Here is a 12136-nt window from a genome sequence, read left to right on the forward strand (position 1 = left end):
CCATTCTTGAGGACCATGTGCATCCAATGGTTCAAACATTGTATCCTGAAGGCGGTGCCGTGTATCAGGATGACAATGCACCAATACACACAGCAAGACTGGTGAAAGATTGGTTTGATGAACATGAAAGTGAAGTTGAACATCTCCCATGGCCTGCACAGTCACCAGATCTAAATATTATTGAGCCACTTTGGGGTGTTTTGGAGGAGCGAGTCAGGAAACGTTTTCCTCCACCAGTATCACGTAGTGACCTGGCCACTATCCTGCAAGAAGAATGGCTTAAAATCCCTCTGACCACTGTGCAGGACTTGTATATGTCATTCCCAAGACGAATTGACGCTGTATTGGCTGCAAAAGGAGGCCCTACACCATACTAATAAATGATTGTGGTCTAAAACCAGGTGTTTCAGTTTCATTGTCCAACCCCTGTATATATATATATATATATATATATATGTATATATACACACACACATTCAGTCAGTGGGCCTATATATAGGGCTACAGGTAGTCGCTGTGCTGTTTGGTGGCATGGTGTGGACCAGAGGAAGTGAAGGAAAACGTTGTCTCAGGAGACAATCATGTTAAAGGTAAAGATTATAAGGCCATCACCAAGCAGCTTCATGTTCCTGTGACTACAGTTCCACATGTTGTTCAGAAATTGAAGATCCATGGGACTGTAGCCAACTTCCCTGGACGTGGCAGAAAATTGATGACAAAACAAAGAGACGGATAATACAAACAGTGACAAAAGAGCCAAGAAAAACATCTAAAGAGATTCAAGGAACGTCAGTGTCAGATCGCACCATCTGACGTTGTTTTGAGGCAAAGTGGACTTCATGGGAGACAACCAAGGAGAACACCATTGTTGAAAACACATCAATAAAAAGCCAGAGTGCATTTTGCCAAACTACATGTTGAAAAGCCGCAAAGCTTCTGGGAGAATGTCCTATGGACAGATTAGACACAAACTAAACTTTTTGGCAAGGCACATCAGGTCTATGTTTGCAGATGGAAAAATGAAGCATATGAAGAACACTGTCCCTACTGTGAAACATGGAGGAGGCTCCGTTATGTTCTGGGGCTGCTTTGCTGCTTCTGGCACAGGATGTCTTGAATCTGTTCAGGGTATAATGAAATCTCAAGACTATCAAGGGATTCTAGAGAGAAATGTGCTGCCCAGTGTCAGAAAGCTTGGTCTCAGTTGCAGGTCATGGGTCTTGCAACATGATAATGACCCAAAACACACAGCTAAAAACACCAAGAATGGCTAAGAGGAAAACATTGGACTATTCTGAAGTGGCCTTCTATGACCCCTGACCTAAATCCTATTGAGCATCTTTGGAAGGAGCTGAAACATGCCATCTGGAAAAGGCTCCCTTCAAACCTGAGACAATGGGAGCAGTTTGCTCATGAGGAGTGGGCCAAGATACCTGCCAAGAGGTGCAGAAGTCTCATTGACAGTTATAAGAATCATTTGATTGCAGTGATTGCCTCAAAAGGTTGTGAAACAAAATATTAAGTTAAGGGTACCATCATTTTTGTCCAGGCCAGTTTCATGAGTTTATTTTTTTGAAATAATTCTGTTGAAGCATGTTTGAAAAGCAATGTCTGACTTTCATTTGTTCATTTTCATAGGCTGTGGCAGAGGCAAAAACCAGTTGGCCTTGAAGAGATTCTGGCAAACCATCCGTCCAGTGCCTAGCCGACACTGTTTACAGTGGGGGTGGGAGGCTGCTGACCTCGACTGGGGACATTATTGGGCGGTGGAAGGAGTACTTCGAGGATCTCCTCAATCCTGCCATCATGCATTCCCTGGTTGAAACAGAGGCTGGGGACTCGGGGTTGGACTCTTTCATCACCCAGGCTGAAGTCCCCAGGTGGTAAAAAAGCACCACGCTGGCAGGGCTTTTGGGGGTGGATGAGATCCGCCCTGAGTACCTCAAGTCTCTGGATGTTGTGGGGCTGTCACGGTTGACACGCCTCTTAAACATTGCGTGGCGGTCGGGGACAGTGCCTCTGGGCTGGCAGACTGGGGGCCTCCCTTCATGAGAAGGGTGTGTTCCAACTATAGGGAAGGTTAGGTAAGGTAAGTTTATTTATATAGCCTTTTTCCAGCAACAAGACACTAAAAGCGCTGTACATACAATTACAATACAATCACAAAGCAAATAAACACAGATACAGACACAGAAAAACAAATCAAATGATAAAATCAAACAACAGAGTTAATTTAAAAAAGTAAAATAAAATGAAATAAAGATAATAGAATGATGGACAAGAAAATGAAAAGAAAAGTGGACTGAAAACGCCACTAATCATTCCAAAATGGCACAGTCAAAGGCCGCTCTAAACTCTTGATTTAAAGCAACTTAGGGTTTCGGTGCTTTTACTGTTTTCTGGGAGTTTATTCCAGATTAGTGGAGCATATGAACTAAAAGCTGCTTCTCCATGTTTGGTTCTGGTTCTGCAGAGTAGATTTGAGCCAGAAGACCTGAGAGGTCTTTTAAAGTCTATTCTCTGAGCTACAGGGAGCCAGTGTAGGGACTTTAGAACCGGGCCGATGTTCTCCACTTTCTTAGTTCTAGTGAGGACGCGGGCAGCAGCGTTCTGGATCAACTACAGCTGTCTGATCCACTTTTCAGGCAGACCTGTGAAGACACCGTTGCAGTAATCAATTCTACTAAAGATGAACGCATGAATTAGTTTTTCAAGGTCCTGCTGAGACATTAGTCCTTTAATCCTGGAGATGTTCTTTAGGTGATAGAAGGTCGACCTTGTTACTGTCTTTATGTTCCTCTGAAGGTTCAGGTCTGAGTCCATCACTACACCCAGGTTTCCAGCCTGACTGGTGGTTTCTAGCTGTATTAACTGAAGCTGTGTGCTAACTTTTAAACGTTCTTCCTTTGTGGTCCAAAGATTATTACTTCAGTTTTGTTTTGATTCAGCTGAAGAAAATGTAGGCCCATCCATGCATTGATTTCTTCTAAGCATTTACCCAGCGCTTTAATGGGTTCATGGTCACCTGGTGACATCGTAACGTATAGCTGTGTGTCGTCTGCATAGTTATGATAACTTACGTTGTTGTTTATTAAAATCTGAGTTAGGGGGAGCATGTAGATATTGAATAGGAGGGGACCTAAGATGGACCCTTGGGGAACGCCACATGTGATTTTTGTGTCTCTGATGTAAAGTTACCTACTGACACAAAGTCCCTGTCCTTCAAGTAGGATTTAAACCAGTTGAGTGCTGTACCAGAAAGGCCGACCCAGTTTTCCAGGCGCTCTAATAAAATGGAGTGATCAACAGTGTCGAATGCTGCACTAAGGTCCAATAATACCAGCACTGTGGTTCTTCCACAGTCTGCATTTATACGGATGTCATTGAACACCTTGACAAGAGCAGTCTCTGTACTGTGGTGAGCAGGAAGTCTGACTGGAAGACATTGAAGCGGTTGGTCGTTGTTAGGAAGTTGTTTAACTGCTGAAACGCAGCTTTTTCAATAATCTTACTGATGAAGGAGAGGTTTGATATAGGCCTGTAGTTCTGTAGTAGCAGCTTGTCCAAGTTGCTCTTTTTCTATAGAGGTTTGATAATTGCTGTTTTCAGGGCCTGGAGGAAAACAACTGATAAAAGGGACGTGTTTATTATTTGTGTTAAATCAGATGTTATTACAGGCAAAACTTTCTGAAGGAAAGCTGTGGGGTAAGAACGCTGTCAAAAACAATGTATGTAAAGACTGAAATGTGTGCATATTAGTCAATAGTTGTGCATAAGTAAAATCCAAAAGAGGTATTGTATATTTTCTCTATAAAAATACAAAATAAAATGTTACAGCTTCAAGAAATAACAAAGACAAAGTTCAAGTTTACAGTTGTTATTCTTTATGAATACAATATGCTATAACAGTTTGTGAATACGATTTATTTACTATGAGAATACGAATTTACATCAGCGACTTGGTATCACGTGATCTCAGGCTGGTTAGTGGAGCACAGAGTTAGTCGATTCGCGTTGCGCATGCGCTGTCACACTTCTCACCGCCAGTAAACGTAGTGCCAGAATGGGGGATAATTCAGTCTAAAAGGAATATTAGGAGCAGAGGGGAGATGGGGGGAAATCAAGAGTATTATAAATAAAGCATTGTTCTTATTTTTATGAAATACAAAACTAAAACATAGAATATAGTGGGTGGAGTTATACAATGATGTACAGTAGGTGGCAGTATGCACCTCTGAATTTGTTGCATACCGCCAGCAGAAGAAGAAGAAGCAGCAGCACTAGCACCAAGATGACGGACCAAGAGCATATATTAATGACATTAAGACATATATAAACTTTTTAACATTACCTGGCTTTGTATCGTGGTTTCTTGGTCCATCATCTTGGTGCTCGTGCTGCTGCTTCTTCTTCTTCTGCTGCTGGCTGTTCGCAACAAATTCAGAGGTGCATACTGCCACCTACTGTACATCATTGTATAACTCAACTCACTATATTCTGAGCCTGAGATCACGTGATACCAAGTCGCTGATGTAAATTCGTATTTTCAAAGAAAAGAAATCGTATTCACAAACTGTTATAGCATATTGTATTCATAAAGAATAAACCACAACTGTAAACTTGAACTTTGTGTTTGTAATTTCTTGAAGCTGTAACATTTTATTTTGTATTTTTATAGAGAAAATATACAATACCTCTTTTGGATTTTACTTATGCACAACTATTGATTAATATGCACACATTTCCATCTTTACATACATTGTTTTTGACAGCATTCTTACCCCATAAAGCTGTGGGTAAAACATCGAGACAGCAGGAAGAAGAGCTTAGTTGCTGTACGATTTCTTCTAAGATTTTGTAGTTTATTTGGTGATATTGGTAAATTTAGTCAAAATCAGTTCTAGTTGGAGACAACATTGGTCCTGGAGTTGATGTGGATGTTCTGACTGCCTCTCTGATCTTTTGGGTTTGTTCAGTGAAGAAGTTAACAAATTCATTGCAGGTCCTGGTAGAGTGGAGTTCAGATGCTACAGTTACAGGAGGGTTTGTTAACCTGTCGATCGTGGCAAATAATGCACGAGCATTGTTAATGTTTTTACTGATGATCTCAGAAAAGAAAGATTCTCTTGCATTTTTCAGTTGTAGGTTATATCTGTAGAGTCTCTCTTTATAGATCATATAGTGAACCTGGAGTCCAGTCTTTCTCCACCTGCGTTCAGCTTTTCAACACTCCTTTTTTTTACTTCTGACTGGTGGAGCACTTCTCCATGGAGACATTTTCTTCCCAGAAACGACTTTCACTTTAATTGAAGCAATTGAATCAATGATGTCTGAGATTTTAGAATGAAAGTTATCTACCAGCTCATCTACAGTGTTACAGGGCAAAGTGGAGGTAGAAGAGTAAATCTGGTTAAAGGTTTCAGCAGCACCGTCCTTAAAGATGTGTTTTCTTATCATGTCTCTTTGGCAAACTGAGTCATTGCAGATGATGCTTTCAAAAATAACAGAAAAGTGGTCAGATAGAACAACATCAGTTACAGACACCTTGGAAATGTTTAGACCCTTAGTGATGATCAAGTCCAAAATATGTCCCTGTTTGTGTGTTTGCTGTTTAACATGTTGAGTCAAACCAACATTTCTAAGAGTGTCACATAGATCTATTGGACTTCTGTCTTCAGGATTGTCCATGTGAATGTTGAAGTCTCCCACAATAATTAAACAGTCATAATCAACACATATCACAGATAAAAGTTCATTAAAATCACTGATAAAGTTTGTTTTGGACTTAGGAGGCCTGTAAATTTCAAGAACATGGTTCGGACCGGGCTCTTTACCTGGAGAGCCAAATATTCAAAAGAGTCAAATTTGTCCAGAAATACTTTTTTACACTCTAATAAATCTTTAAACAAAGTGGCCCCTCCACCTTTTCTTTGCTGTCTGCTCTCACAAAGAAAATAGTAGTTTGGAGGCGTCGCCTCTATCAGAATGGGAGCTTCATTAAATTCATGTAACCATGTTTCTGTTAAAAACAGAACATCAAGATCGTGGTCAGTAATGAAGTCATTGATTAAAAATGATTTTCCTGACAGAGATCTAATGTTCAATGAAGCCAGTTTATATGACTTAGTTGCTGATATTAACTCTGTGTCTGGTTGTACCTGACAGTTTATGACGTCTCTTATCCTTTTAGCTTTCTTCTTTCTGTCACGTATAATCACAGAGATCACGCTCTATAGGGGGATCACACTCCTCAGCCTGCCTGGTAAGGCCTACGCCAGGGTATTGGAGAGAAGAGTCCGCCAATTGTCGAACTTCTGCTTCAGGATGAGCGTCTGTAGCTGCCAATATTTTACTGTATATTTAGTTTCAATACTGTATTTGTGATGGAAATTCTTGCAGTAAGCATTCCACAGTGTATGACCTTTGGTTTACCTTACTCCTCTGAACATCTGTGTTAGTGGAGGAAGCTGTAAAAGCCATTATCAGAAGTTTAATGGTTAAGGCCCATTTGTTAGGGTGATGCCTCGGGGAGAGTAGATGGTTGTTCCTAGATAACTTTGTCACCTCTGAACCCGAGAAGGGTCTAGGGTCGTAAAACACAGACTCTTTGAAGTTGAGATAACACTGTCATGTTCTGGTATAAATACTGTGTGTAAATGGCGTTCGTGTCTCTGCTTAACTGACTTGCTCGGTGACAGAGTCATTCAAACGCTGAATGCCTTTGAATAAAACTTATAAAGACAAAGTCCGGATTTTCTCTTGTTATGAGTCAACTTCTACCCACTTTGATAAGAAAATTCCACAACAATTTTAACAGTAAATTACTTTTAAATGAATTACAGTGCTGAAAATATAAATTTACAATAAATTACTGCCAGCAAAATTCAGTGGTATTTTACCATTACTTTTCAGTATCTGTACTGTATTCATTTTAACATTGGGTTATTGTCGAAATAAAATACGGTAAAGATAATCTAAATTGACAGTAAAATGCTTCCATCTGTAGCTGCCAGTATTTTACTGTTATGATTATTTCTTAGAGTGTATGCAGCTGTACCACAAATAGTGGAGGTGGTGAGTCTTGGAATAAAAAGATTTATACTTTTGACCCGATTTTTAATAATACCAATTGTTGGTAAGGCAGCGATGGGGGAATTGTACTGATGCCGATTTCATTTTCCACCATGACTTTGTAACGGCCCACACTGCCAGAGGTACCAATTTCTACTTCAATCACCACGCAACTGGCCTGACCACAACCCCAAAGAGAATCTATGGGCTGTTGTCAAGAGGAAGACGCGAGACACCACAACCAACAATGCAGACGAGCTGAAGGTCCCTATTAAAGCAACCTGGGTTTTCAGAACAGCTCAGCAGAACCACAGACTGATCTCATTCAAGCCATGCTGAATTGATGCAGTAATTCAAGCAAAAGGAGCACGGACCAAGTACTGAGCCCAGATACTGAGCAGAACATGGACATAGTGTTCCACAGGAACATATTTCTGGATATTTTCTGGATGTTTTTAATATTAAGAGAAACTGAATTTGGGGTTTTGATTAAGCTGGAAGCTGTACTGATCAGTATTTACTGAAATAAACACTGAAATATTTTATTTCACTGTGTGGGATGAATCCATATTATCTCTATATGAGGTTGACTTAGTTACTGAAATAAATATTGAAATATAGAAATCCAGATCTGTATCATATAGAAATGGTAAAAAAGTAATGTTATATTTTTGTGTATATTTTGTATTTTCTTTTATCCAAACTTTCCCAGAATTGATAAAAGACTAAAAGCTAATGCCATGCCCTCCCAGTCAGGAAGTCTGACAATCTTCTCTAAACCATATAGGTTGTCGCACCATCCTGTAAACCTTGCCTTTCAGTCTGCAGCTGTTCTTCTGTCACTCGTCTCCATCCACTCACCCTGCATGCACTGGATGGTTGATCCCAGGTACTTAAACACATCCACCTTCACTGTTTATGTTTCTATGACTCATTTACACACATGTAATCTGTTCTGCTTCTGACCTTCATTCTTCTTTTCTTCAGAGCACACCTCCACCTCTCCAACCTCTTTCACCTTTCTAGTCTCACTGATGATCATGTCATCGGCACACATCCATGTGAACTTCTGACCTCAGTCATCTCAGATGATTCATGATGTACTTCCACCCCCTCATGAACACATTTGTAATTTGCTCTATTACAACCCTTTTCATTTTCTTCCTGACTCAGACCTCTTAGCTGCACAGACCAATTCAGCCATTATTTATGCAGCTTTCTGCTTCCTCCTCTCTTCCTGCTCAGACGCTTTCCTCCTAAGCTCCCTGCTTGCTTGCATTCTTTTACTCCTAACGTTTTATCTCTTAGCCAAAATTACAGAAATATTGGACTAAAACTACTTCTTACCAGCGACTCCCGACGATTATTATTATTTGTATTTTTTTCTAAAGGATTTTGATGTTTTTATAATCAAACTTGAAAGCAGGACAAGTTGACGCCAGCTAATCAGCACAAAATGCCTCCCTTCACCACAGATGACTTCGACAAACTTTTACAGAAATTGTCTGTTTTGGAGATGAAAATCCATGGACTAGAAGTGAATGTGGAGGTGAATATGAGGTACAACGATGATTCAACTCTGCCTGTGATCCCAAACAGTGACAGCCAGCTCAACAACTCAGCCGGCAATCAGAACACTGATAGAAGTGAGACAGCTGGAAATAATGGAGTTCTCCTCCAGAACAGATTTGCTCCACTACAGAATGAAAACCAGGAAAATGATCCATCTTCTGAGAACAATAAAAGGTTTGAGAACAACCTTCATTCTAAACAGTTTTCTCCTAAGCTGCCAGAGAAAAAGCGCCTCAACAGACCAAGAACCCTAATAGTGGGCAACACAGCTGTGGATGGGATTAAAAACCTCTGCAACAAGAAGTTATGATTGGTACCAGTAACGTGGTGTCCGATATCTCAGAGAATATTCTTGCAATCACAGAAAAGCGCCCGTCTCTAGAAAACCTTATTATACACTGTGGAGCCATGGATGACGTGGCTAAGAAAAAATCAGAAGGACTGAAGGAGGATTTCACTCGTCTTCTGAATATTGTTGGAGGTCTCAATATCAAGGTGTTTCTCAGAGGACCCTTTGCACCGATTTTCTGTGGAGATGAGATTTTTTCTAGACGTCTGATGATTAATTAATGGTTAAAAAAAACATGTGCTGCTACACCTGTGAACTTTATCGACAACTTTAATATTTTTTGGAAAAAAAGAAATCTTTAAGCAAGATGGTTTCTGTTTGAAGAAGCCAGGAGTCAGACGTCTCACATCTAATCTCTTCTATTCAGTAAATAATCCACCAGCAGCTTCAACCTTCAGCAGAGAACATGGAGCATCAACAACAATGATAACGCTGCCTCCAACAGCTCCAGCAGAAACAATCAACCAGTTGGCTGAGAAAGAGAGGTCATCACAAAAGGTCTCCCCGTCGAAATCCACAAGGGAGGTGGACCCCCCCCATTATACCCCCGTCCCCCAAAACCCAGACCCAGACCAACACCCCCGGTGAACGCCCCTGACCCCTGACCCCAGACCCCGACCGCACAGAACTGTCCCATCTCCCCACTGAGCCCGGTTTTAGCTTTACTGGATTCTGATAACATAAAAGGAGCTCTTAAAATCGGAACCCAAATGGCGCTGACATCTTCTCCATCCTACACCCCCCGGGGCCGAGGCCCTGCTACTAAACCAACATCTTCCAAATGCTGCAGACCTCCACCACCTCCTAATCCATCTCCTCCTAATCAGAACCTTCAAATCACTTCTCTGTGATACAGTCTGGGCCCCAGTGGTAACTCTATCAGAAATGATCATCTCCAGGAAAAACTTGGGCCCCTAATAGGAGATAGTTGTAAAATCTCTGTGCTTATATGTGACAGAAAGAACAAAGCTAAAAGGATAAGAGACAGTAATAAACAATCAACAGAAGCCATAAACTGTCAGGTCCAACCAGACACAGAGTTAATATCAGCAACTAAGTCATATAAACTGGGTTTACTGAACATTAGATCTCTGTCAGGAAAATCATTTTTAATCAATGACTTCATTACTGACCACAATCTTGATGTTCTGTTTTTAACAGAAACATGTTTACATGAATTTAATGAAGCTCCCATTCTGATAGAGGCGATGCCTCCAAACTACAATTTTCTTTGTGAGAGCAGACAGCAAAGAAAAGGTGGAGGGGCCACTTTGTTTAAAGATTTATTAGAGGGTAAAAAAGTATTTCTGGACAAATTTGACTCTTTTGAATATTTGGCTCTCCAGGTAAAGAGCCCGGTCCGAACCATGTTCTTGAAATTTACAGGCCTCCTAAGTCCAAAACAAACTTTATCAGTGATTTTAATGAACTTTTATCTGTGATATGTGTTGATTATGACTGTTTAATTATTGTGGGAGACTTCAACATTCACATGGACAATCCTGAAGACAGAAGTCCAATAGATCTATGTGACACTCTTAGAAATGTTGGTTTGACTCAACATGTTAAACAGCAAACGCACAAACAGGGACATATTTTGGACTTGATCATCACTAAGGGTCTAAACATTTCCAAGGTGTCTGTAACTGATGTTGTTCTATCTGACCACTTTTCTGTTATCTTTGAAAGCAGCATCTCCAATGACTCAGCCACAAAAACATCTGAACTCCACTCTACCAGGGCCTGCAATGAATTTGCTAACTTCTTCACTGAAAAAACCCACATCAGCCCGGTTCTAAAGTCCCTACACTGGCTCCCTGTAGCTCAGAGAATAGACTTTAAAATACTTCTGTTAGTCTATAAATCACTGAATGGCTTAGCACCAAAATACATTACAGACTTGTTGTCAGTGTATCAACCACCCAGACCTCTCAGGTCTTCTGGCTCAAATCTACTCTGCAGAACCAGAACCAGAACCAAACATGGAGAAGCAGATTTTAGTTCTTATGGTCCACTAATTTGGAATAAACTCCAAGAAAACTGGAAAAGCTCCGAAACCCTAAATTGCTTTAAATCAAGATTAAAAACTTATTTGTTTAGAGTGGCCTTTGACTGGGCCATCTAAACATTAAAGTTTTCAGTCCAACTTTCCTTTCATTTTCTTATCCTTCATTCTATTCAATTTATTTTTTTAATTACCTCGTTTGATTTTCTATATCGTTGTAATGTTTTTCCTTATGTACAGCACCTTGAGTGCCTTGTTGCTGAAAAGCGCTCAAAAAATAAACTTGACTTGACTATGTGTAACTCATGTTTGACTGTGGGCAGTTGTAAAATTCAACCCTTTCTGCATGTAGCAGAATCTAAATTAGGTTAACAAGGCATTTAAAGAATAAAAACCATTTCTCTGAGCCTTCGCCACATTTTTCCTCGATGTCCAGAAACCCTGAAATAAAAGTAATGGCACATTTTAACAATAGCCAAAAGCAAATATCATCCACACAGGTTAGGACAGGATGACCAGGAACATGCAGACTCACAGACAAGCATGTCATCCAGCACTGATCTGCACAGCAGCGAGATCTTCCTTTCTGCAGCTGCCAGATCTGGTCTCAACTCAAACCCTGCTCCTACCAGGACTCCAGCCACAGCTGAAACACAGGCATCAAACAAGTTGTCTATAAACCGGGAGCAGAATTCACACATCAGATCTAAACAGAATCAGAACAAAGAAGCAAGACCTCAGATTTATTTATTTATTTGGATCCCTATTAGCTGTCATAAGCTTGACAGCTACTCTGCCTGGGTTCCTTTCTACAGACTGTTTACATAATACAGTATAAATAGATTTATGTTCAAACCAAAAAGAAAAACACCAACAAAAACCAGAATATTGTTGTGAAGCGGAAGAATTATATATTTTTTTACAATATATGAAGTTTGACATGGATTTGTATTCTGTGCCCTTCACTCTGATCTGCCTAAATAAAGTCCAGTCAATGCAATGGCCTTCAGAAGTCACCTAATATATAGCCAGAATCCGTCAGGTCTACCTGCAGCGGCTCTGTTTCTGGCCTCAGAGGTGTGTTAGAAAACATCAGTGAACAACTAGAATCATGAAGACCAAGGAGGTCAGGGAGAAAG

The 12136-nt window shown here is 40.4% G+C and overlaps 1 protein-coding gene across 5 annotated transcripts in view; it reads right to left on the reverse strand.

Moving 5' to 3' along the window:
• LOC124855757 (Fanconi anemia group A protein-like) overlaps positions 1-12136 on the reverse strand; it is a 105527-nt gene that overhangs the window by 76558 nt on the left and 16833 nt on the right. For all 5 annotated transcript variants that reach the window (XM_047345845.1, XM_047345854.1, XM_047345820.1 and 2 more), the window contains exons 8-9: positions 11533-11643; positions 11393-11438 (exon numbers count right to left, since the gene is read on the reverse strand). In XM_047345845.1, the coding sequence (XP_047201801.1) occupies positions 11393-11438; positions 11533-11643 (157 nt within the window). The remainder of the gene's footprint in view (positions 1-11392; positions 11439-11532; positions 11644-12136) is intronic.

This window comes from Girardinichthys multiradiatus, chromosome 2, assembly GCF_021462225.1.
Source record: "Girardinichthys multiradiatus isolate DD_20200921_A chromosome 2, DD_fGirMul_XY1, whole genome shotgun sequence".
In the NCBI taxonomy this organism is placed as follows: Eukaryota; Metazoa; Chordata; class Actinopteri; order Cyprinodontiformes; family Goodeidae; genus Girardinichthys; species Girardinichthys multiradiatus.